This window comes from Coenobita brevimanus, chromosome 117 (assembly GCF_032717465.1).
Source record: "Coenobita brevimanus isolate Jiangsu-jjx chromosome 117, ASM3271746v2, whole genome shotgun sequence".
Lineage (NCBI taxonomy): Eukaryota > Metazoa > Arthropoda > Malacostraca > Decapoda > Coenobitidae > Coenobita > Coenobita brevimanus.
Window position 1 is genome coordinate 3237296 of NC_137070.1, and position 25897 is coordinate 3263192.

The window sequence follows — 25897 nt, forward strand, 5'->3', positions numbered from 1 at the left end:
GCGACTCGGCTGGCACCTCCCTGCCCCTCACAGCCATATCTTTGCCTATACCAAGGGCAGAGGGACAGCAGAGTGCCTGAGTTCCTTCCTCTCGGAGCTACGCGGTGGCAAAGGACTGGCCGTCTTCATCGATCTAGAAAAGGCTTTCGAGCTGGCGTGCCCTGAGGCTATCCTGGCAACCCTGGCAAGCAGGGGTGTTGGGGGCCGCCTCCTTGGCTGGATCGAAAACTTTTTCAACGACCGAGAAGCGGCAGTCCGCTTCCAGGGTCATACATCTTCAGCACACCACCATACAAATGGTACTCCTCAGGGCAGTGTAATCAGCCCCACCCTATTCAACACTCTCGTAGAACGCCTCCTGCAAATCGACCTCGGTCCTGGGACACGGCTGCTATGTTACGCTGACGATATCACACTAGTTATTCACGGCGGCCCCTATCACACCAAAGCTCAAAGAGCCATATCCAAGCTCTATCAGGGATGCGTCGAACTAGGGTTGAAAATCAATGCCACAAAAACAAAAGCCCTACCCATCGGCATCTACCCCCCCAAAGACAAATTATACCTCGGTACAACAACAGTAGAATACGTCACCACCCATCGATACCTGGGGGTGATATTTGACCACAAACTCTCCTTCCAAGCAGAAGTCCAGCTCCTCAGGGAGAGAACCAGGCTGCGCCTCAGTGCTCTTCGAGCCCTAGCAGGAAAGGGAGGGGGTGCCTCCTACAAAGTTCTCCGTCTGTTTTATGTTCAGGCCATCAGGTCCATAGTGGATTACTATGCCCCAGCCTTACCAACCATTGGCCCTCCATTAATCAAGAAACTGGAAGTAATCCAGAATGAGGCCCTGCGCACCATGACTGGCTCCCCAATGTGGACCCGACTTTGCAATCTCCGTATGGAGTGCAATATTGAATCCCTACACCTCCGCATACAAGCAAAAGTCGCAGGCCTCGCCGCCAAACTTGCCTACATCTTATCCCCTCTTCCTCTCCTGCCACGGCTCAGAGCCGCATCCAACCTTCACCCCGAGGTATTATCCAACAACTGGGTACACTCTGCTGCACGTGCCATTCACACCTTTGAACTCAACCCATTCATTACACAAGCCTCCGACACACCCAGCTCGTCCTACCATCCACAACCACCGTGGAACACACCATTGTTAAATCTCCTTCTCCCTCACTCACCAACCAAAGCCCAAACTCCCACCCAACAGCTCCGTCAGGAGGGCCTCCAGCGTATAGCCCTCCTCACTCCACTGAACTCCACCACCTACTACACTGACGGCTCCGTTGCTGCATCAAGAGCCGGTGCTGCCTTCGTCTGCGGAGACAGAACATGTGGCTTTCGCATCACCGACGGAGCCTCCACCCTACAGGCTGAACTGACTGCCATCTCAGCCGCCCTTTCAGATGCCCTTGCCAACGCCCCTGCATCCACAGTCATCATCCACACAGACTCTGCAACTGCTATACACACGCTACGACGATCCCACCATACCGACAACATCCAATTAACCTCTGACATCCTAGCCACCGCCCAAAAAATCCACGACACTGGAGGATCAATCACCATTCACTGGGTCCCCAGCCATGTTGGCATAGCTGGAAATGAAAAAGCTGACAAAATCGCAAAGAGCGCCATTGAACACCCTCACATCGACATCAACATTTCACCTAGCCTAAGCCACATCAAGCGCACCATAAAACAGAAGGCGCTCATTCTCAACCGCGAAGATCACCAAGTACACGTACAACTGGGCTCACCTTCTGCCACGTGGTTTGCCATGGCCACACAATACAAGCCACTTAAAATTACCAAATCCATTGACAACAAAACACTTACGCACCTACACCGTCTTCGCTTGGGATACATGTGCCAGAGTAACCTTATCACCACAGATAACGACCCCACCACTGAATGCTCACACTGCAAAATGATCACGCCCTACCCACTCCTACATTACCTCCTCCGCTGTCCAGCCACTTCCCGCATCAGAACAAGCTCCCGATACCCAAACCCCGACATCCCTCGGTCCCACACTGCAGCAAAACCTGAAAGAACACTTAGAAACACTGCCGCCACAGTTGTTGCCACCTCCCACCTTCCCACTCTTATTGAAGTAGTGCGCAGCACTCCCCCTCCAACTTAATATTTAAAAAAAAAAAAAAAAAAAAAAAAAAAAGACTGAACAAACAATTACTCTCAGCCCATAACCCACCAACTGGGCTAATATATGGCCCGGTCCCCTCTACAGGGGGGGAAAATCTTTGAACGAACGAACGAACGGCGGGTGATGCATTAGTCTTCTCCTGAAGGTCTTCCTACTCCAGCGACGACGAAGACGATACTACTGCTACTACCATGTCCGGACGTGGCAAGGGAGGCAAGGTGAAGGGAAAGTCCAAGTCCCAATCTAGCAGGGCTGGGCTCCAGTTCCCCGTCGGCAGGATCCACCGTCTCCTTCGTAAAGGCAATTACGCCGAGCGTGTGGGTGCTGGTGCCCCCGTCTACTTGGCTGCAGTCATGGAGTACCTAGCAGCTGAAGTGCTTGAGCTGGCTGGCAATGCGGCCAGTGACAACAAGAAGACTCGTATCATTCCCCGTCACCTGCAGTTGGCTATCCGCAATGACGAGGAGCTCAACAAGCTCCTCTCTGGCGTCACCATCGCCCAGGGAGGTGTCCTGCCTAACGTCCAGGCTGTGCTGCTCCCCAAGAAGACGGAGAAGAAGTAAACACTTCCAAGAAATCCTTCTTCTTCTTCTTCACCTCCATCGGCTCCTTTAGGAGCCACATTCGTTTCTTGAGAGAGAATAGACTTTGCCCAACATCATCATCATCATCATCATCTTTGTGTATGGATGAATGTGTTGGTATACTGTAATGTATGTGTCTGTCTGTATGTATGTATGTGCGTATAATGTGGTATGTGTTGAATGCTGGCATGTGTCTGTGGCTATATTTACGTTCGGTTGCATGTAAGAAGCTACTGACATCAGTGAAGGTCGATTAATAATGATAATAATATTATTCTCACTACTACAGAGCGTCTTGTCCCGTTCCCAACTGCACCTACATAATACTGTACTGTATAATTATGCCTCCTAAATAACTGCCTGGCCGGGTGGATGAATGAAAACATAGGTGATGATGATGGCTATTCTCCCACCATCGAAGGAATGGACAAAGTCGTTCAGTGACAGAGGATATGGTGATGTATTCAACAATATATATATATATATATATATATATATATATATATATATATATTATATTATATTATCCGTGTGGTGACGACCATGGTGGATTTAACACCCCCAAATAAGAGGAATAATTAAGAAAATACTATTCATTCATTTCTCTCGTCATTAGGAGTAGTATTGCAACAACCAGTTCCTGTAAAATCAGAAACCACCACCACTTTCTATCTATTCACCCATCCATTCATTCATCATCATCATCATCATCATCAAGATTAATAATAATAATCATCATCATCATCAGCAGCAGCAGCAGCAGCAGCCATCGAACTGCGAGCTCCGATGTAGGCCTGCTTAGTGAAACTGTTGGGAGGCGAGTGTCAGCCACCTTGTGTGTGTGTTCGATATTCTCCCCGGCGTACCGGGGCACGGGCAAACCTGTGAGCCCGTTCAGTGGAGTGCCGTCTGCACTATCTAGTTATCGAGGGGGTGGGTACTTCTCTAAGACAGTGAGTAGTAGTTGAAGGTTGGTGTTTTTAATAACTGTAGGGGCATCCACCTCGTCAACATGTGACCAGGTGAAGCCCCCGTTAAGGCTGGCTCGTAAAGGGTGAGTGGCGGGGCAGCGTAGGATGAAGTGATGGAGTGGGGATTCTTCCATTTCCTGGCAGTGCTGACAGGGGTCTGGTTGGAGATTCTTGATTTGTTTGTAGCATAGGAAGCCTAGCCGCAAGCGACGTAGTTGTATAAGAACGTGGTTAGGTGTATGTGGCTGTGGTGGTAGTGGCTCACAGCCTGTGGCCCTGCCATACCACGTCGCTGAACGGGAGGCTTCTGCAGTTAAAATTTGATGTTCCTCTTTATTCCACCCTGAAATTGTTTTAGCAACTGGTGCCAGGATTTTGGTGGCATTGTCTCGGAGAAAGAAGGTGATGGTGGGGAAGGAGCAGGCAGCCTTCGCTGCTTGATCAGCGCGTTTGTTGCCTAGCAACCCCACATGCCCGGGAACCCAGTGTAAGGTGACACCCCCCCGCGAGTGTTGATTTTCTCTGCGTGAAAGAAAACGGATGATATTAAAAAGGGGTTCTCATCTATATTGTATGAATGGATTGCTTGTATCGCTGAAAGTGAATCAGAATGCACAACTATATTTCTGTGTGCATGTTGACATGAGTGCTTAAGTGCCCCAAGGATAGCTGTGAGCTCCGTTTGGAACACTGATGCGCCCTGAGTGATTCGCCACGACACCACCTCTTCACCGCAGACGAAGGCTGCTCCTGCAGTGCCGCCTGCAGCGACAGAGCCGTCGGTGTAGTAGTCTGCAGATGACGAGCGCCGCAGAGCCACTACCTGAGCTAAGGCGTTTTGCCGAAGGAGGGCAGGGACGGTATTACGCGCCCTCCCCTCCCCCGGAAAAACAAACCTGAATGGTGGTGTTGCCCATGGAGGTGGGTCAGTGTAACCATCACAAGGCACATCAGGCTCCTTGCAAATGTTTGCTGCAGCATTTAGCTCGTGCAGCACAGCTACAAGCCCGCGGGCCCAGTCCCTGCTAGGTGCAAAGTCAGGTGGTCGTGACAGCAATCTTTTTAGCAGGGCTGAGACAGCGAGCTCGGGTCTGCGCTGCACCAGCTTCAGTACTACAGCAGTAGCACGGAGGGCGATTCTTCCACGTAACGAGGGAAGACCGCCTTCCAAGCGGAGGTTCACAAGACGTGTCCACATGGGTGCACGGAGAATAATGCGGAGTGCGTTATTCTGGATCACTTCCAGCGATGCGAGCACAGGTGGGCTAAGTTAATCAGACAAATAGCGCTGTAGTCGATAAGTGACCGTATGGCTTGCACATAGAAGGTGCGGGGGACCTTGTATGAGGTCCCCAGCCCCTTCCGAGAAAGAAATCTCAGTGCTGCCATACGTGCAGTCGCTTTCTCCTTCAGGTATTTGACATGAGCTGTAAACTTTAGCCCCACGTCCATCCATACTCCTAGGTATTTGTAGGTGGTCACACAAGGTAATGCGTGTCCAAGCAGCAATGGGTGCGGCGATGGGCAGAGGCCAAAGGGCATATAGCGAGTCTTCGCCATATTCACCTTAAACCCCAGCTCCATCGCCTTACCATGCAGTCTAAAGAGGGCCTCATTAGCTTGTGTGTAGCAGGCTCTGCTTGAAAAAACTAGAACTAGGTCGTCAGCATATGCCAGGAGCGTGACTCCCCGACCGTAGTTGACATGAAGCAGCCCCTCCACCAGGATGTTAAACAGGGTGGGGCTAATGACACTGCCCTGAGGCGTGCCATTTTCATGCCGACACGACGGGGAGACACTCCCCTGGAAGCGGACGCTAGCAGTTCTGTCAAGGAAGAAATCCTGAATCCAGCATAAGAGTCTCCCTCCCACTCCTCGAGCTGCGAGAGTGCTCAGAATAACGGTGGAATTAGCGAGCTCGAATGCTTTCTCTAAATCGATGAAAACCGCCATACCCACTCCACCCCGAAGCTCCCCGAGGAATGACGCTAGACAGTGTGCAGTACTGCGGCCGTGATGGTATGCATTAATCCTTGGATGGAGAGGACCCAGTCGCCATGAGAGCTGCGCCCACACCACCCTCTCAGCTGTTTTGCCAATACAGCTGAGCAGTGAGATGGGGCGCGTAGCACCTGGTTCACTTGGCTTCGGGATGGGTTGAATTATTGCGGTCTTCCATGATTTAGGTAGTTTACCTTCCGACCATGACAAGTTGAGCAATCGCAGCAGCCATTACCTCCCGCAATCTCCTGAGTGTGCTAGTATCGAATATGTGAGACCGTCAAGCCCCGGGGCAGTGTCAGCCCTGCGCTGCAAAGCTGCCAGTAGCTCGACGTCCGTGATGGGGCAGTCTGCCGCATCAGGACGATTGCAAGCTGCCTGGATGGCCGCAGCACGAGAGTCTGACAGTTGCACCAGTCGGGCTGTGACGTCTCTGGGTAGATTGCGGGAGGCTGCGCGGTCCGCGAAGTGCCTTGCAAGACGGCTGGCCTCTGAGGCCGGGTCAGGGTGTGAGGGCGGGCAGGAGGGGCGGGGGTTGGTGAAGGACCGCAGCCTTCTCCACATCTCACGGAGAGTGGAGTGAGGCCCTAGAGTCCTGCACCACCGCACCATCTCCTCCTCCCGAAGGCGGCGCTTCTCCATCAAGACGTGTCGGGACACAGCCTCTAGGCGTCTGCGTAGAGGTGAGTCCCGACGTCGCTGATAATCGCGACGCGCCGCATTCAGCCGCCCGTTCAGTTCCCTGACACGGTCGCAGTAGATCCAACCGTCTCTGTAGCACTTCGTGGACCGGCGCTTTTGTGGTATCGTCTCTGTGGCTGCCTCTTGAAATTCCAATGTTATAAAGTTGCTCAACCCGTCAAGATCAGAAGGGGGGTGAGATGAGGAGAAAGCGCAGACTATGGCTTTCTCAAAGGCAGCCCAGTCCACGCTCTCCACATCCCACCTTAATGGGGGCTCGGGGGTTGGGAGGGGGGGTTAAGTTGAGGTCGAGAATTATGGCGTAGTGGTCACTCATGAGGGTGGGGTGTATGGACCAACGCACTGAATCCTTTAAAGGAGCCGATACGAATGTAAGGTCCAAACGCCCCCCCCTTACATGAGTGGACCGTGAGGTGTCCGTCAGCAGAGACACATCATCCATCTCCTCCATAATCAGGGATAAATGCCGTCCTGCTTCATTAGTGGCTTGAGGAGAGTTAAGTAGTGCGTGATGCGCATTCAGGTCGCCCCCTATGAGCACAGGCCCCCTGGCAGCCTGGGAGAATAATTCCCCCAGCTCCAGGTTCGCACCTGGCCTGCTATAGATATTATAAATGGTAAGGGGCGACTCCTGAAGGTGAATGCGCACCCCCTGAACCTCCACATCACCACCACAGAAAGGAGTATGCTCACAATCTGTGGCAGCAATGTGGTTCTGTACCAGGACGGCACAACCTCTGTTTACACCTCGAGTGTAAGGGAGGAGATGGGTGGTGTAGCCCTGCAGACGGAATTTATGTTTATCTTTTTCCTCCAGCAGAGTTTCCTGCAGAAGGACTACGTGGGGGTTATCCCTCGCCGCAGTCTCCTGCAGGAGCGGGAGCTTCCTCCTTGCTCCCGCACAGTTCCACTGGAGGATTCTTAAGGTGTGGGAGACCCCTCGTCCATGGACAGCTGGAGTCGAGTGTCCGGCGATCTCCGAGGCACACGAGGAGATAGGGGAATCTCCTGGGTGCCTGACGGGGAACGTGGGGAACTGCGACTCAAGCTGTCTTTTTTGGACTTGTAACGTCTTCGTGTTTTGTCTCTGTTTCTCTTCCTGCTCCTTTCTCTGTCTGCGCCCTCTTTCTGTTCCTGTTGTGTTGGAGCTGGTGCTGGCAGACTGGGTTGGCGTTGTTTTGTTTCCTCTGGTGTCGGTGGACTGGGAGAGCGATGGTTCATTACAGGTGAGCGTGATCTGACAGCTGCGGGGGAAAGAGTTCTTGCCACTGCAGGAGAGGGAGCTGGTTCTGGCTGACTGGGTTGGCGTTGTTTTGTTTCCTCTGGTGTCGGTGGACTGGGAGAGCGATGGTTCGTTGCCGGCGAGCTTGATCTGGCAGCTGTGGGGGAAGTGGTTCTCGCCACTGCAGGAGAGGGAGCTGTCTGTGATGTTAGTGGGAGCTGGCCAGATGTGAATTTCTCTATTATATTCTGCATGGTCTCATCTGCTGTTTTTAGCACCGTTCTCGGCAGTATTGGGAAGTGATCGAAGAGCAGGTTCAGTAGGGCCAGAAGGAGAGATTTGCCGAGTTCCGCCACTTTTTCGAAAGTGAAAGTTAGAGGTTCCTCTCGTGCGGTTGGCAGTGGTGTTGAGGGTGTGGTGGGAGCGCTGGTGGGTGGCGGGTGGTGCGTGAATGTCTGCTGTGACAGTGATGATTCGGCGGTTGGAGGGGCCGCTGTTGCGCTTGCTGTCTGCATATTGTTGAGTGGCGGGAAGTTTTCTGGGGCAAGGGCGGGGGGAGGCGCAGGTGTTTTCGTCCTCTGCTGTTCCCAGATGAAGGTTCCTTGGGGCGCCGGGGTCATGAGAGTGTCCTGTGTTTCCCGCACCCATTTCACCTGGCTCTCTCTCCCTTGGTCTACTCTGCGTGTGCGTGCGGGGCATGATGGGTGCCAGGTGTGGTGTGACCCTGTGCAGTTGGGGCATCTGGCAGTTGTCTTCCTTTGCTTTCAGTTTGTTGAGGCATATGGTCGTGTCGTGCGCCCCGCTGCACACGCCACATGTATGGGGCCTCGCACAATTCGCCCTGTGATGCCCGTATCTCTGGCATCGATAACACCTCAGAGGCTCTGGAGTGTAGGGTCTCAGATAGAATTTCCCCCAATTTCCCAGATCTAGTTCTGGCACGAGGGGGCCCCGCAGGGTCACAAGAACCTGCAGTGTCTCCTCGCGCGTTTTCTGATTTTGGCAACGCTCTGCTGCTTCCACAAGGTCGTGTTCTTTCAGAATGTCTACCGTCCATCGGCGCGGATAACCCATGACTATTGCTTTGGTTAGCTGGTCCCCTCGATGCAGTTCGATAACTCGCACTGTCGCTGTCTCGTCCTCCGCAATCTGTTTTAGTAGGTGATAGGCCTCTTCTGTTTTGGGGACCAAAACACAGCTGTCGTCCCTCCTGAACCTGTTGCTGACATTCAGGTGCGGGAATAGTGCTTTGAGTTCCGCCACCGCTTTGTATGAATGCGTATAACCCTCCCGATGCGGCACTCGGAAAGCTGGGAAGAGGGAGGGGGGTGGCGCTGGTGCTGCGACTGAGACAGAGGTGCGCGTTTTCTGAGTGGGCATAGTGGGAGGTGGGCGCGGTTGTGGAGTGGGCTGGGTAGGAAGTGTGGGTGAAAAATCCCCTGCCGGTTTTGTTTTCTTGCATCCCCCCCCTCTTCCGCACCTGGGTGAAGCCATCGTCGTCGGTGTTAGCGTCCGAGGCTACACCAGGTGCGGGAGTGGTTGCAGGTGCTGGTTGTGCATCAGTGGTAGCAGTGGCATCTTTGGAGGTTGTGAGGTGGGTGGGTGGGCTGGAGTCAAGCGGGGCCAGGAGTATGGCATCAAACTCCATACCTTCATGTCTGCGCAGCATTTTCCTGGGGTCATCATAGGAGGTGGAGGCAGCTTTCATGTCAGGGTATTTCGGGCGAGCTCCTTGTTCTTTTGCAGCCATAATTCGTTTAGAGTCGGAGGAGTCACCATCCTCAGAACCATGGCGCGTGCGTTTTTGTTGTCCAGGTTTCTTGTTGCAGGTGGCGTCGTCAGCAACAGAGCTATTGGCGGCGATGCCAGGATCTTGGAAGGGCCATGGGGCAGGTGGGGTGGAGGAACTACGGCTCGCCATGGTTGGTGGCCGTCACTCACACAGTCACACACACAGGCACTCACACAATCACACAGGCGCAAGAAGAAGCCTACCTACAGTGGCGGTTTCTGCCCCCCTGCTAGCAGAGGACGTGACAGCCCTACCACTGCCCTGAAGGTCTTGCCTAACCCCTAACAAAGTGTTTGGCTCACCCTGCGGCTTCCTATAACCACCCCTACTAAGGGGCCCCCTTGTGAACCAGGCCTGCGCCTGGAATCCACGGGGTTCGGCTTCGTACCACTCTAAACAGGGGACACTAGAGCCAGAAAGGAAATACAGGAGAAGGCAAAGAAAAAAAAAAAAAAAACCACTGAAGGGCGAGTGCACACAAGTGTGAGCACCCCGGTACACAGCAGTGGTGGGTGACCAAGGCGTGGTCGGGATGATGACGGCAAGCAACAGCAGCGAAAACAACTCGAGCACTCGAGCACCCAGCCACCTTGAGAGTCGAGCCACCTTGTCGACCACCTCTTCTATATAATGCACTAGCGGTCGTGCAAGTACCAACCGGATCCATTTAAATTTGATTTCAGGCCTCAGCGGTTGTATGGCGGTTGATGCAATGCTTGTACGATGGGTGATTGGTGGGTTTTGACACTTAGAGAAAACGGCCGTGACAGCGACCATTTCAAAGGATAACTTGTTCATATGCAGACATTCTGTCTGTCTAACACTTAGGCATTCATATCATGCACTGTGTGTGTGGTGCCTCACTGACGTGACTGACTGTGTCTTCTATTCTCTAGGTGCATCCTTCAAGTTTGCTGCTCGTGCATATGAAGGCAGAAATACCTTGGAATAGTGGGATTTGCCTTCACGATTTATGGAGGCGACTCCCGGAGCACAGCAGAGGAGATGCTCTCGCAACAGGATGGAAATTGCCCTGACAGGTATGGAGAAAGTTTTCCTGAAATGCAGGGGGGGGGGTTAGATCAGAGGGACAGAGAAAGCAATGGCCCAGCACAATAAGTGATCATGTATATGTCTGCAGACGTCCATTAAAATTAGAAGATGTAGAAGCAAAATTAACAGTTGCCTTAACCCTCCCCTTTTTTTTTTTTTTTTTTTTAACTGCCAGAGAAAAAGAGAGAGAGAGAGGGAGGGAGGTTTGGTATGGTTCAGTTAGGTTAGGATTGGTTATGTTAGGTGTGGTAAGAGTTGGTTGGGTTGCATTACATGTCTTCATATCCGTTACATTAAAAAAAAAAAAAAAAAAAACTTAATTTTGGTGCTAGCTAACCTGCTCAACGTCTGCATTTACTTATACTACTATGCCTTCATTCATTCTCTTTCACAGAAATTAGGTGTGGACCTCTAAAAGAGGTCCGGGGGTTGTTGTTGTTGTGTGCTTTGCCGTGGCCAGATGGAATAGTGCCAGGCAGTTATGCACGCACCCTCTTAACCGCCGAAGCCGTAAAGGGTGCGCCCTTGTCTCTTCAGGGCGTACACCACGTCCGTCGCGGTCACGGTCTTGCGCTTGGCGTGCTCAGTGTAGGTGACAGCATCGCGAATCACGTTCTCGAGGAACACCTTGAGAACACTGCGGGTCTCCTCATAGATCAGGCCTGAGATACGCTTCACGCCGCCACGACGAGCCAGATGACGGATGACAGGCTTGGTGATGCCCTGGATGTTGTCACAAAGCACCTTGCGGTGTCGCTTGGCGCCTCCCTTGCCCAGACCCTTGCCGCCTTTGCCTCAACCAGTCATAGTGTCTACAGCTGCTGCTCAGAACCAGTAGTAGTGAGTGTCCGCTCCGCTCCCAGCACCAACAGTGATGACGACCCCGCGTTCGTTCGTTCGTTCGTTCGTAGATTTCCTGCACCTATAGTGCAGGCCGGGCCATACATTAGCCCGGTCAGTGAAGATGCTGTTGTCGTTCGTGTTCGATCCTGTTAACGATGTAGTCCATAATCGCTGTATCGTCGGGGTGAGTGTCTATTAATTGTTCCAGGCATTGTTCGTGTTGTTCTTGGAATGGCACTGGAGTCGCGAGTCTTAGTAGGGCGTCGAGGGCATCTGAGAAGTTGTTGTCCCAGTAGCTGTCTCGCTGATCGAAGAGTTCGTCATATGATAGTGAGTCGAGACGCTGCTTGATGGTGGGATGGAGGGGTGGCAAGATGTCTCGGATGCGTTGTCTGGCTTGATCCTGAGGGCTGACGTTCGTGGCGGTGGTGGGTGCAGGCAGGTCGAGTGTCGAGTTGATGGAGGGGGCTAGTTGTTCTGCCTTCCTCTTCTTGTTCTTCCCCTTTTTCTTTTTCTTGATGGTGTCAGTTGGTGGCAGAGGGGAAGCAGTGCCTGTGTCCATGGTGGTGTCTTCATCACCATCGTCAATGGCAGCAGGATCTAGGGTGTCTGGAGGGTCGGGGACGGTCTCCGTGTCCTCCTCAACTGCCGGTGGCGAGGCGTGGTGATCAGTAGTCGGTTCGAGGTCCAAGTTCGGTGCCGGGTCGTCGGGAGTGGTGGCAGTCCCTCTGTTAAGAGGAGCATCCAACTGCAGCCGTTTTCGCGGTGTTGAGCGAGGTTGGACAGGCTGCTGAGGACGGGGCTGACGCTTCTGACGAGAGGCGGAACGGACATCGTGGGCGAAACTCTCGGGGATGACAATGCGTGGCAACCCATTCTCCTCGAAAATCCGAGGGAGGAGAATGCGCAGGGCCGCCCTGTCATCACCGCAGAAAGCCTTCGCCGTCGCGATGCACATCGCAACAATGGTGTCCATCTTTCCAGATCTCCCAGGATCCTGAGGCCGGCGTCTCTGAGCCGTGGGGCGTCGCCATGCATGGACAGAGCCCTGCACAGCTACACCCCCTGGCCCAGAGACATCCCTGGCCACAGGACCCTTAGGAGACTGTGAAAGACTGAACTCCACCGTCTCACCTTCGCCAAGAGAGCGTTGGCGGTGCTGTTCGTTTGGTACAACGATCGAACGGCCAGGGACGAAAACATCAGCACCAGTGTCCTGGCACGTGATGAAACCGTACCCAGCCTTCACGTTGAACCAACGAACAGTTCCCCTGATCTTCTGGGCTCCCGGTAGCTCCGATCTGCTGTTGGATGCTCCCCTCAACGGGTCGAAAGCATTAGCAGATGTGCGAGCCATGGTGAAGTCTACGGTATCGGCGCGCCAAGGTTCACGAGCTCGCCTGTAGTCTTGCTGGCACGGTGGCTGGACCAACTCTGACGACCCCGCTCGCCAACCACCCTTATATAACCCAGTGTCGGTCGTGCAAGTACGAACCTTATCCATCTAACCTTGATTTCAGGCCTAGGCCCCACCCCAGCTCCCAGGAGGCCAATCCTAAAGAGGTGTCGTAGCCAGGTCACGCCACAGGGCATGCCAAATTTTGCAAGCAAACCAGGAATTGCATCGAAAAAGCATGAACAGTCAATCACTGCCATGTACATCACACCCCGACCACTCACACGCCGCCAGTCCTGAGACAGGCGACATAAAAGGCCGCTGCCAGGCGCGGTGCGCCAACACTCTCGCTCTTCTCGCTCCCTCAGTCACGCTCAGGCATGGCTCGTACCAAGCAGACTGCACGTAAGTCCACTGGGGGCAAGGCCCCTCGCAAGCAGCTGGCCACCAAGGCCGCTCGCAAGTCCGCCCCTGCCACCGGCGGCGTCAAGAAACCCCATCGTTACAGGCCTGGCACTGTGGCCCTGCGTGAGATCCGTCGCTACCAGAAGAGCACTGAGCTGCTTATAAGGAAGCTGCCATTCCAGCGTCTCGTCCGTGAGATTGCCCAGGACTTCAAGACTGACCTGCGTTTCCAGTCCTCTGCCGTCATGGCTCTGCAGGAGGCGTCTGAGGCCTATTTGGTCAGTCTCTTTGAGGACACCAACCTGTGTGTCATCCACGCCAAGCTTGTAACAATCATGCCTAAGGACATCCAGCTGGCCCGCCGCATCTGTGGCGAGCGCGCCTAAGGCGAGAGAGAGACCCCTCACCTCGATCGAAAGAAATCTCGGCCCTTTTCAGGGCCAAAACCCTTTTTCAAAGAGAGATGATGACAGACCCTCAGTTTAGGTTTCCATATATCAGCTCTTGCTTTTCCGCAGCGAAGCATGCTCACACACACACACACACACACACACACACACACACACACACACACACACACACACACAAATGAGCTCCATTACTTACCTACATGCATTCATTCACTCATTTTTTTTTTTTTGTTCTTTTAAATCAATTACTTTTTTTTTTTTGAAGGGGGGGGAATACTTGCCTATTCGTTTATTTCTTTTATTGATCTGTTGTTCACGTCGCAGTTTTTGTTTTCGTTATTGCCTGTTTCTTTTACTTACTCATCGCTTCACTCACGCCCTCATAAAGGTACACAGGTTTGCACAACGAGAAAGTCATTCCCGCTGCATATTAGGAGATGCTCTGTACCCGTCATGAAGGTTTGACAGTGGCCACGAACGCACGGTAAATCCTTCAGTTAATATACTGAGAGAGAGAGAGAGAGAGAGAGAGAGAGAGAGAGAGAGAGAGAGAGTGAACCTGAACCCATCGATTTTTACCTGCAGTTGAGCGTGTGTATGTATGTATGTATGTAGGTTGTATGTTTATACTGTACGTATGTGTGTGTGTCTCTGTGAGCATGTATGTCTGTGTGTACGGACGTATGAGGGCTTGTGTGTATGTGAGCATGACTTAGTGTGTACGTACATGTGTAGGTCACTGCGTATACAGTCTAAATGTATTTGTGCACATGTGTTGTTGTATGTACGTATATATTATAGACTGACATGAATATGCATGATACGATGTCATGCATGTATTTACTGTACGCCTGTTGAGTGTGTGGGTTGGTACAGTCGGCCTAGGAAGTGCCGGCGGAGTATCCAGAAGTTTTCGGTCAGCGATAGTGTCCATACTCTTCCTTATATCTGTACAAGGTGAAACCTAATACGTTAAATTGTTACCCAAAACAATAAATCCATGACCAGTTATCTGTATATTTCCAAATTATTGTAGGAAGCAGTTGGTTAGTTACGATAATAGGAATTCCTAAACGGAACTAATTGATGTTTCACAACTGTCGCTCAGGGAGAGTCGGGAATAATGATTTTGTGGAGTTCAAATCTAGCATGGTAACAGGCAGTGATTTTTGGGTAGCGTAAGACTGAACAAAAGGGAACTTCAATGAACACTGGAAATGATTAATTATTAGTTATAAAATAATTTCCGTTAAAATACTAGGGAATAATTTCAAGTCATTTATTTCCGTTTCCAGTGTCTGCATGGACGACGACAGAAAGCGGGAAGGAGGCGTAAGCCAGTAAGCTATTTTAAATGTTTCGATCAACACGCACGAAAGGAGATAACATTCACTCAAGGACATGCAGTTATTACACTACCTTTGGCCAGTTTCCCATGAAGAAAAATCTCCGGATTATTTCATATAAGACAGAGGGCTATCGGTGAAAGAAGTATTAAAAAAAAAAAAAAAAAGCCTACCGTACATCAGAGTCGGAGCTCCTTGGAGAATGCTACCTTCTGTCAGTGTCTGATATCCTCAGTGCATAATCGATTCGCAAGAGTAATAAAATGCAGAGGTTCATAAACAAATCATTGAGTTCAAAACTTCCAAATAAGCATTTTCTGTTGAGCAGGACATTAGAGTTTATTAACAAAAAAAAAAAAAAAAAGTGACTGGGAGTTATAGGCGTACTGGCCACCGCGCGCGAAGTTAATACATTTCACATTCATTCAAATCGGGAAAGATAACTAAGTGTTACCATCTAATATATCACAGCCTCCTGTTATTCATTTTACATCATTATTTTCGCGATATAATATATACGTTATTTGGCATGACGTGATGAAGGCATGGAATGTTTACCTTATATTCACTGTTTTCATAGAACGTATGGGAGTGGAGAGTGACCGAAGCAATCTGAAACTGTGCCGTCACTTCTTGGGGCGACGGTACGTTGTTGTTGTTGTTGTTGTTGTTGGTTCTCCAGATGAATAAGAAGGCGCGCACGCCCATATTTACTCTTTTATTTTGACTCTATTGTTTTAACCCCCAACCCTAGTTCAAAACATTTCGATTGTGCCTACGTGCCCATCCCAAACCACCGTTGCGGAAAAGGAAGAAATAAAGAAAGACATGAAGGGAGAAAAGAAAAGAAAGAAAGACATGAATGGAAAAAAGAAAGCGAGAGAGGGAGAGAGAGAAAAAAAGGTCGATAAACCCGAGTTCCTGAGAGGATAATTTGTAAGTCTGTCTTTCCCCTTTTTATCGAAAATCTTGTGGCTCCGATTGGAGCCGGAAATGTTGAAATGGCCAAGAGCGTAACCTCTCTACTTTGAGGAGGTGTACTTGGTGACAGCCTTGGTGCCCTCAGACACGGCGTGCTTGGCCAGCTTGCCAGGGAGGAGCAGCCTGACGGCCGTCTGGATCTCCCGGCTGGTGATGGTTGAACGCTTGTTGTAGTGTGCCAGGCGTGAAGCCTCTGCAGCAATGCGCTCGAAGATGTCATTCACGAAAGAGTTCATGATAGACATCGCCTTGGAGGAAACGCCGGTGTCAGGGTGGACCTGCTTGAGCACTTTGTAGATGTAGATGCTGTAGCTCTCCTTCCTCCTACGCTTCTTCTTCTTGTCTCCCTTGGCAATGGCCTTCTGGGCCTTGCCAGCCTTCTTAGCAGCCTTTCCGGAGGTCTTGGGTGGCATGGCGGCGCCGAGTCAGACGGTACTATGTGCACGGTGCGGGAGCGAGCGAGAGACTGAGTCGACATGGGGGACGCGTTCGTTCGTTCGTTTAAAGTTTCCCTGCACATATAGTGCAGGCCGGGCCATACATTAGCCCGGTCAGTGGTGTATGGACTGATTAAAAAACAGTAAGTGGGGAGGACAGGACCTGGGGAATGCCCAGCACACACGTCCTGTCTCGTGACTGGCTTTGTGGTGTGTGTGTGGGGGACGCATAATAATAATAATAATGACGTATAGAAAAAGGGGGGAAAGGAAGGAAAGTAAAGAATGATTGTGTATATGTGATGAGTGTTATGCAACCAGGGCGACGACACGTGGTGGCAGGAACTAGGCCTTAGTTTAAACTCCCGGCCTTACTGAGAGCTCAAGTTCCTGGTTGCATTGTGTAAATTGCTTTTTTTTTTTTTTTTTTTTTTTTTTAATAGTAGGAGAGGAAGAATTTAGACTAAGAGAAAGAGTGTCGGGGCTTAACCCAACGTGCGTGTGTTTGGTGTTGGGAAGGGGGGTGGGGGGTCTCGCACGTGCACAGTGTTGTTACTTAAGGGAGGGAGGAGTGAGTCGCTACGGCTTTCTCTGCCAAGCATTAGCTTATTGGCTGCCTCTCAGGTTCATCTGATTTTTCCGGCTCCAGGAGCCCGGGTAGGATGGTAGGATAGGGGTGTTAGGGTAAGGTGTTGTAGCCCTAGGGGGCTTGGGTAGAGGGATAAGGAAAGGGGAGGGGTGGAGGAAGGGGAGTATCTTAATGGGGGGTCAGGGTCTGGGGCGGGGGTGCTGGATATGAGGATGGCGTGTGAATGCGTGGCTGCCGTGATCTTGATAGTGGGTGTAGGGGTGGTTTTGAGTCTTAATGAGTTGCTGGGTGTGAACTAAGTTAATGAAAGGGTCAATAATAAATAAACTAGTGGTACTTAAGTGAACAATGGGGTGGGTGCAGGTCTTGCGTAAGGGTGGAAGAGGTTGGCTAGAGGTCGTGTGGGGGGTGTGATCCGGGTGAAAAAGTCGATGAAGTCAGTGTGAACGTCGGTGAGTTTGGTGATTTGTTTTTGTTGTAGGTGGTGAAGGTAAGTGTTGATGGGTGGAATGTTGGCGCGTTCATGAGAGTGTATGTTGGTGATAAAATCATCCCACCGTATGCTCAGTGCCCAACGTATGGCTTTATTTTGAACTCTCTGTAAATTTAGAATGTTGGTTTTGGCCGAAAGAGATAGGCTTAACGGTGAATACATGAGCAGTGGTCTGATCAGTGCTTTATACAAATGAAATTTTGTTGAGGATGTTGCACTGCGGAACCGGTATATTTGTGTTAATGCAGTGCCAGCCACGCCTGCCTTGCCTCGTATATGATGATCTACTTTGAGGAGGTGTACTTGGTGACAGCCTTGGTGCCCTCAGACACGGCGTGCTTGGCTAGCTCGCCAGGGAGGAGCAGCCTGACGGCCGTCTGGATCTCCCTGCTGGTGATGGTTGAACGCTTATTGTTGTGTGCCAGGCGTGAAGCCTCTGCAGGAATGCGCTCGAAGATGTCATTCACGAAAGAGTTCATGATAGACATCGCCTTGGAGGAAACGCCGGTGTCAGGGTGGACCTGCTTGAGCACTTTGTAGATGTAGATGCTGTAGCTCTCCTTCCTCCTACGCTTCTTCTTCTTGTCTCCCTTGGCAATGGCCTTCTGGGCCTTGCCAGCCTTCTTAGCAGCCTTTCCGGAGGTCTTGGGTGGCATGGCGTCGCTGACAAGTCAGACGGTACTTCTATGTGCACGGTGCGGGAGCGAGCGAGAGACTGAGTCGACATGGGGGACGCGTTGTTGTTGAAAGATTCCCTGCACATATAGTGCAGGCCGGGCCATACATTAGCCCGGTCAGTGGTGTTGGGCTGATTAAAAAAGAGTAAGTGGAGAGAACAGGACCTGGGAATGCCCAGCACACACGTCCTGTCTCCTGACTGGCTTTGTGGTGTGTGTGGGGGACGCATAATAATAATAATAATGACGTATAGAAAAGGGGGGGAAAGGAAGGAAGGTAAAGAATGATTGTGTATATGTGATGAGTGTTATGCAACCAGGACGACGACACGTGGTTGCAGGAACTAGGCCTTAGTTTAGTCTCCCGGCCTTACTGAGAGCTCTGGTCCTGGTTGCATTGTGTAAAGTGCATGTTTTTTTTTTGTTTTTTGTTTTTTTTAAGTAGGAGAGGAAGAATTTAGACTAAGAGAAAGAGTGTCGGGACTTAACCCAACGTGCGTGTGTTTGGTGTTGGGAAGAGGGGGGGGTCTCGCACGTGCACAGTGTTGTTACTTAAGGGAGGGAGGAGTGAGTCGCTACGGCTTTCTCTGCCAAGCATTAGCTTATTGGCTGCCTCTCAGGTTCATCTGATTTTTCCGGCTCCAGGAGCCTGGGATAGGATGGTAGGATACGGGTGTTAGGGTAAGGTGCTGTAGCCCTAGGGGGCTTGGGTAGGGGGATAAGGAAAGGGGAGGGGTGGAGGAAGGGGAGTATGGGGGGTCAGGGTCTGAGGCGGGGGTGCTGGATATGAGGATGGCGGGTTATACGTGGCTGCCGTGATCTTGATAATAGGTGTAGGGGTGGTTTTGAGTCTTAAGTGAATTGCAGGGGGTGAACTAAGTAGTTAATTAATAAAAGGGTCAGTAAAATAAACTATTGGTGATTAAGTAAACAATGGGGTGGGTGCAGGTCTTGCGTCAGGGTGGAAGAGGTTGGCTAGAGGTCGTGTGGGGGGTGTGATCCGGGTGAAAAAGTCGATGAAGTCAGTGTGAACGTCGGTGAGTTTGGTGATTTGTTTTTGTTGTAGGTGGTGAAGGTAAGTGTTGATGGGTGGAATGTTGGCGCGTTCATGAGAGTGTATGTTGGTGATAAAATCATCCCACCGTATGCTCAGTGCCCAAGGTATGGCTTTGTTTTTAACTCTCTGTAAATTTAGAATGTTGCTTTTGGCCGAAAGAGATAGGCTTAACGGTGAATACGTGAGCAGTGGTCTGATCAGTGCTTTATATAGATGAAATTTAGTTGACGGTGTTGCACTACGGAATCGGTATATTTGTGTGAGTGCAGTGCCAGTCACGCCTGCCTTGCCTCGTATGTGATGATGAAATTTCAAGTTTTTGTCGTATGTAAGACCAAGTACGGTGCAAGTATTCCTAATAGGAATGGGAACGCGATCGGGATCAAGCGAATTTAGAAAAAGTGGGCGGGGGTTGGCTGATTTGATACGAAAATATGTTACTGTGCATTTCAAGGGATTCGCTTGAATCCGCCACTTCTGCTCCCATCGTGCAATTCGGTCCAGCTCTATGGTTGCTTTGTTGGTAATTCCGTCAATTGTCGTTGATCGTACAAGTTGAGTAATGTCGTCTGCGTATTGGATGGTGAGTGAATCGTCATGTAGTGGGGTGGGGATGTCATTTGTGTAGAGTGTGTAGAGGGTGGGTGCGAGGACGGAGCCCTGAGGTACACCTGCATGAAGCTGGAAAAAGTCTGAGTAATTATTTTTAAATTTAATGCGCATTGTGCGGTTGTCTAGAAAATTGCAAAGTAGTTTTTTAATGAGTGAGGGAAAGTTGAATTGTTCGCAGATTTTGTACTTCAGGCCTGCGTGCCAAACAGAGTCAAATGCACGTTTTACGTCACGAGTAATAAGGGCTGTCTTGTATGCATTGCGGATGTTTTGGTTGATGTGTAGGTAATTGGTGATGGTGTTTAGAGCGTCCTGTGTGGATCATCTAGGTCTGAAACCAAACTGTCTGGGGAAAAGAAGGTTTTCGTCTTCTAAGTATTGGCGTAATCTAATGTTGATGATTCGTTCGAACGTTTTTCCTAACACTTCGAGTAAACTAATGGGCCTGAAGTTTAAAGGGTCTGTTGTTTTCTTGTCTTTTTTAGGGATCAGAGTTGCTGTCGCGGTCTTAAACGTATCCGGAAAGTAGCCGGATGCCAAGGCAGTGTTGTATAAGTGTGTAAGTGCATTTATGAATGTGTCTGGAAGGTGTTTGAGTATGTGATGTCCGATGCCTGTGGCACCCGGCGTCTTCTTTGGAGTTCTAACGAGCATAGACTTGACTTCTTCAACCAGTATGGGAGCAGTGAGGGGGTTATGTATGTCTAAGTTGTTTATATGTATGTTTGCGTCTGGTGTGATATGTTCGTGGATGGTGTGAAGGTGTTGTTCTATATGTCTTATGTGACGTGTTGCGGCAGGATGAGGAGGGTTAGGGTGGTATACGTGTTGCCATGCATTTTTAAATGTGTTTGTGATTTCCCTGGGTTCTGTGATTTCTCTGTTGTTAACAATTAATTTCCTAACTCTAGGTAAGTTACAGCCCTTGAGTCGGCGAATGTGTTTCCAGAATTCCCAGGGCTTTGTTTTCCTGTGCTTTTGTGCAGTTTGTATGAGGCGTCGCCAGTGTGCATTGTGGTCGGATTCAAGGCTATTGATTACATGTGTTCGAAGGTGTGATAGATCGAACCGCACTTGGCCTAAGTTGTTTTTGTTTTGTTCAAACCGACGACGGTAACACACTAGGAGTCGTTGTGTACGTATTGATGGTATGAATGTGTGAATAGGTGTGTGTGTGGTTGTGGGTATGGTAATGTTGGCAGTGTTGAGTATGCACGTGTGTAGATGTTTACATTGTTCTTCAATGTCAGTGTGGTGTTTTCTCTCATAGTCAGTGGTGTATTCTTGTTCTGAAAGGGTTTGTGTAAAGGCATCCCAGTCTGCGTGTAGGTAGTCATAGTGTGGTGTACTGGGGATCAGGATCGGGTTGGTGGAGATGGACATTATAATGGGGATGTGATCAGACCCAGACATGGGGCCGGGGGTGATGTGGTGATGAAAAATGTTAAATGATCTATTGGTGAAGATGAGATCTGGCTTACCTGATCCCCTAGGTGTAAATGTTGTGAGAAAATCAGGTCCTAGGAAATTTAATCTTTTGTGTTGGTATATAGTGAACATTTGTCGTCCATGATTGTTGGTTGTGCTGTGTTGGAATGTCCCGTGTTGTGCATTTAGGTCTGAAATGAATAGTGTTGGTGCAGTGTTGTTGAAGAGTCTGTTTATGTCTGTGAAGGGGATGCCAGTGTTGGGTCTGGTGTATGTGGTGGAGACTATGAGGGGGCCAAGAGTAGTGTGTGTTTCAACTGCCTGTGTGTCCATGTCGTGATGAAGTCGTGTTTAATGGTGCCTTTAATCATGATAGCAACTCCGTCGTGTGGACCCTCGTCGGTTTGAAGTGTAGTGTAGCATAGTGTTTGATTTTTCTGGTGTTGTTGGTGCAAGTGCTGTTGAGTAATATTATGTCTGGGTCGTGTTCGTGAATGAGTTGAGTAAGTAGGTGCCTGTTTGCGTAATAGTGTCTAATGTTAAACTGGATGATTTTAAGCATGATGGTGATCGTGTTGAACTGAGTCTGAATGTGCTATGTATGTGGTATTTCTGGGGGAGGCAGGGGAGAAGGATGGGGTTCTCTTTTTGGGAGGGGGGGCACTGCGTTTCCTGGAGCGTGATTGATGTGTGTGAACTGAAGGGGAGAGGGAGGAGGGGGATTCGGGAGAGTCAGCCGCCTTGCGTTTGCAAGAGATGCTGCGATCTCGATCGCAGGTGAGGGGGGTGGTTGGGGTAGGTGGAGGGGGCATGGAGTTAGGTTGGTTGGGGGTTGTGCTGGTGGAGGGAGATGGGGTTGGGGGCTGGGTGGTTTGGTTAGGATGACGTGAATCAGCAGGAGGGGAGGGATGGTGAGGGGGGGAAGATGGGAGTGCTTTTGAGGATGCAGGAGTGGGATGAGGTTTAGGGTGAGTGGGTGTGGTGGGTGGGTTGGGAGTGCAGGGGAAGGACGAATGAGAGGTGGAGGGGATGGGAGGGGGTGAGGTGGGAGGGACTGAGGTGTGGGAGGTGTTGCCAGTTTGCTGAGAAGGGGGGGTGAAGATGTGAGGCGATTTCTTGGCTGTGTGCCATGAAGGGGGGATGATTATGGTGGACAAATTATTGGCTGCTAGAGCATCATTGATGATGGATGCAAAGGGCACATCAGAGTACAGAGCTTGGGCTAGGGCGGACATGACAACTGCGGTAACGTTGGGGGGAAAGGGTGAAATGGAAGATGGATTGGGAGGGGTGGTGTTGGGGTGTGTTGGATGAGTGGTGGGTGCTTGAGTTTGGGGCTGTGAGTTCTGAGTGGCTTGGGCATATGACATGGTGGATGAAGTTTGTTGGGGTGCTGTGTTTGATTGAGGCGTGTTGATATGTTGTGCGGGCTGGCAGTTAGCCCTTACGTCCTTTAGAAGGTTTTTCCTAATAGGGCAGTTTCCGGCGATTGCAATATGTCCTTCGCCACAATTAATGCATTTAGTAGTAGTGCTAGTGCAGTTTGTATGAAAATGACCTTGGGCAGAGCACTTTGAGCAGATTTGAGTTTTTTTGCATGATCGAGTTGGATGCCCATACTGGTAACATCTAAAGCATTGAGCAAGATCAAACCACTGTTCGAGTCTAAGGTTGCTGGGTGGGATGATTGTATTGAACGCTCTGACACCGTGTGAATGAAGTTTCTGTACCTCTTGAGGTGAAGCACAGAGAATCTTGATGTTGTTTGAATTGTCAAAGCAAACAATGTGGGTGGCGTGAATGTCGTTTTTCAGGGACAGTTCAGTCATAAGGTCATCATCGGTGTGTCTGAGAACATATTTGGTAACATTACGGGCAATTATTGTACAGGCAGCTTTTAGCTCAGGAGTTGAGATCAGTTCATATCCAGCCTGGGAGTATTTGGGCAGGTTACTGGGGTAGAGATATGAATCTAGATGAGCCTGAGAGGCCAAGGTGATCTTAATGATTTTGTCTTTTGCACTTGAAAAAAGGTTAACAAAGGGAGTTTCGGTGATGCAAAAAAAGGTCTGACCAGGGTCTGAAGGCAGGGAGGGGAGGGTACATTTAAACTTAACTGAGAAAGCCATCGTTAGTCAAGGGGGAGAGGGGGGAGAGTGTAGCGCATGACGTTAATAAAAAAGAGGGGGAAGAAAACCAATCACCACACTTTTGCACAGATCCCGGGGTGCGATGGGTGTGCAGGATGAGGTGTTGGCGCCGTTACCCTGATCACTAAACTTGTGAGAGCAGGGTGGTTCCAGATTGTTAGGACCGAAGTCCTAGCCAATCTATCACCAGCAAGATGGGAAGGAAGTAGGAGAACAAAAAGGCCGAGTCTCTCAGGCGCACAGCTGGACCCCCGGCTACTGTTATGTCCGTGGCCCCAACAAGGTAGTGGGGGGGTCCTGGAAGTATCTCCGAATTCACAAAAGAGCAGGGGTTAGTAATAACAGATAAATTAGAAGAAGACAGGAAAAGCGGTAGGAGGAATGATGTGGGTGAAGTTTATTAATGAGGTGATGAATGGGTGAAGTTTATTTAATGAGGTGATGAGTGGGTGGGTAGCACATGCCGACAAAGTCGTTAGGCAGCTTTGATGAAGGCAGGGAGTCACAGAGTGAGAGCTAAGGAGCGAGCGGTCGAGACACGCGTGCTTCCGGTTAGGCGTCGTCAGCAAGTGATGGGGGGGACACGCTTGCTGAAATCCTTATGTGTGATTGCTGCCCGATCGCAGCCCGGCTTCTGCCTCGTTCCCATTCGCGGGTGGGATGGGGCCGGATCGGGAAGACGGGTATTTAAGGGAAGGTCGCGGGCAGGTGACCACTCGCAGTCCACCTCTCGCCGAGGCAACACCTCCACCGCTGTTCCCGGCGGGACCAGCTCTCCACAGCAGCCGCACCTGCCAAGGGGTGGGCCTGTCCTCTCCACCTTCGGGAGTGCCCCGGTCAGCCCATCAGGAGATGTAGGCCGTCCGCCCTTTCCATGGCCGACCGCCATTCCTCCGATACTACCTTGACCGGGGTTGTGCCCCTTGCGTCCACCAGGACTGGGCCTACCCTCCACGCCACCACCTGCTGCTGTGGAGAGCTGGAGCGAGTCCGATGGGGGTTGAGGGCAGAGTTCGGGACTTCGACCTGAGCTTCGGCGCCCTACCATCGGCGCCGGTTTGTCTATCAAGCTCTCGTCCCTCTCTGCCCTCCGTTTAACATCGAAGCAGCCGGCCGCGAAACACCACCGAGTCGTATGGGGTCATCCACCTGAGCCTGCCGGCGCCCTCTCTATCGGCGCCGCCCTGTCTACCGCTCACGCCCCGTTGTCTCCTCCATCATCGGGCTGTTTTTTCACCATCGCCTCGTTCCCTTCCTCTGCCGCCCTTGCCCTGTCTGCACGTCGTCGTCCCTGCTATGCTCCATTTTTGGAGCTTTTTTTCGCCTCTTCTGCGACGGGCTCTTTTGTTTGCCCGTTCCCCACCACGTCGTGGGGAGAATATCCACAACAACAACAACAAGGCAGGTGACGCATTAGTCTTCTCCTGAAGGTCTTCCTACTCCAGCGACGACGAAGACGATACTACTGCTACTACCATGTCCGGACATGGCAAGGTGAAGGGAAAGTCCAAGTCCCGATCTAGCAGGGCTGGGCTCCAGTTCCCCGTCGGCAGGATCCACCGTCTCCTTCGTAAAGGCAATTACGCCGAGCGTGTGGGTGCTGGTGCCCCCGTCTACTTGGCTGCAGCCATGGAGTACCTAGCAGCTGAAGTGCTTGAGCTGGCTGGCAATGCAACCCGTGACAACAAGAAGACTCGTATCATTCCCTGTCACCTGCAGTTGGCTATCTGCAATGACGAGGAGCTCAACAAGCTCCTCTCTGGCGTCACCATCGCCCATGGAGGTGTCCTGCCTAACATCCAGGCTGTGCTGCTCCCCAAGAAGACGGAGAAGTAAACACTTCCAAGAAATCCTTCTTCTTCTTCACCTCCATCGGCTCCTTTAGGAGCCACATTCGTTTCTTGAGAGAGAATAGACTTTGCCCAACATCATCATCATCATCATCATCTTTGTGTATGGATGAATGTGTTGGTATACTGTAAGGTATGTGTCTGTCTGTATGTATGTATGTGCGTATAATGTGGTATGTGTTGAATGCTGGCATGTGTCTGTGGCTATATTTACGTTCGGTTGCATGTAAGAAGCTACTGACATCAGTGAAGGTCGATTAATAATGATAATAATATTATTCCCACTACTACAGAGCATCTTGTCCCGTTCCCAACTGCACCTACATAATACTGTACTGTATAATTATGCCTCCTAAATAACTGCCTGGCCGGGTGGATGAATGAAAACATAGGTGATGATGATGGCTATTCTCCCACCATCGAAGGAATGGACAAAGTCGTTCAGTGACAGAGGATATGGTGATGTATTCAACAGTATATATATATATATATATATATATATATATATATATATATATATTATCCGTGTGGTGACGACCATGGTGGATTTAACACCCCCAAATAAGAGGAATAATTAAGAAAATACTATTCATTCATTTCTCTCGTCATTAGGAGTAGTATTGCAACAACTAGTTCCTGTAAAATCAAAAACCACCACCACCATCTATCTATTCATCCATCCATTCATTCATTCATTCATCATCATCATCATCATCATC

At 50.6% G+C, this 25897-nt stretch overlaps 5 protein-coding genes and 1 pseudogene across 5 annotated transcripts; 3 read left to right on the plus strand and 3 right to left on the minus strand.

The window, feature by feature from the left end:
- The first annotated feature begins 2370 nt into the window (after window positions 1–2370).
- On the plus strand, window positions 2371–2742 carry LOC145419060 (histone H2A-like). Its single transcript, XM_080287307.1, has one exon. The coding sequence runs from the start codon at window positions 2371–2373 to the stop codon at window positions 2740–2742; it is 372 nt and encodes a 123-aa protein (XP_080143433.1).
- An 8257-nt stretch (window positions 2743–10999) lies between these two features.
- On the minus strand, window positions 11000–11311 carry LOC145418954 (histone H4-like; annotated as a pseudogene).
- Window positions 11312–13123: 1812 nt separating this feature from the next.
- Window positions 13124–13534, plus strand: LOC145419061 (histone H3-like). Its single transcript, XM_080287308.1, has one exon. The coding sequence runs from the start codon at window positions 13124–13126 to the stop codon at window positions 13532–13534; it is 411 nt and encodes a 136-aa protein (XP_080143434.1).
- Window positions 13535–15926: 2392 nt separating this feature from the next.
- LOC145418917 (histone H2B-like) lies at window positions 15927–16298 on the minus strand. Its single transcript, XM_080287174.1, has one exon. The coding sequence runs from the start codon at window positions 16296–16298 to the stop codon at window positions 15927–15929; it is 372 nt and encodes a 123-aa protein (XP_080143300.1).
- Window positions 16299–17688: 1390 nt separating this feature from the next.
- On the minus strand, window positions 17689–18060 carry LOC145419024 (histone H2B-like). The gene has a single exon (XM_080287269.1). The coding sequence runs from the start codon at window positions 18058–18060 to the stop codon at window positions 17689–17691; it is 372 nt and encodes a 123-aa protein (XP_080143395.1).
- A 6744-nt stretch (window positions 18061–24804) lies between these two features.
- Window positions 24805–25164, plus strand: LOC145419062 (histone H2A-like). Its single transcript, XM_080287309.1, has one exon. The coding sequence runs from the start codon at window positions 24805–24807 to the stop codon at window positions 25162–25164; it is 360 nt and encodes a 119-aa protein (XP_080143435.1).
- Window positions 25165–25897: the final 733 nt, after the last annotated feature.

Coding starts and splice junctions, on each gene's coding strand:
- LOC145419024 (XM_080287269.1), bottom strand. CDS start 18,060: ATGCCACCCAAGACCTCCGGAAAGGCTGCTAAGAAGGCTGGCAAGGCC.
- LOC145419060 (XM_080287307.1), top strand. CDS start 2,371: ATGTCCGGACGTGGCAAGGGAGGCAAGGTGAAGGGAAAGTCCAAGTCC.
- LOC145419062 (XM_080287309.1), top strand. CDS start 24,805: ATGTCCGGACATGGCAAGGTGAAGGGAAAGTCCAAGTCCCGATCTAGC.
- LOC145419061 (XM_080287308.1), top strand. CDS start 13,124: ATGGCTCGTACCAAGCAGACTGCACGTAAGTCCACTGGGGGCAAGGCC.
- LOC145418917 (XM_080287174.1), bottom strand. CDS start 16,298: ATGCCACCCAAGACCTCCGGAAAGGCTGCTAAGAAGGCTGGCAAGGCC.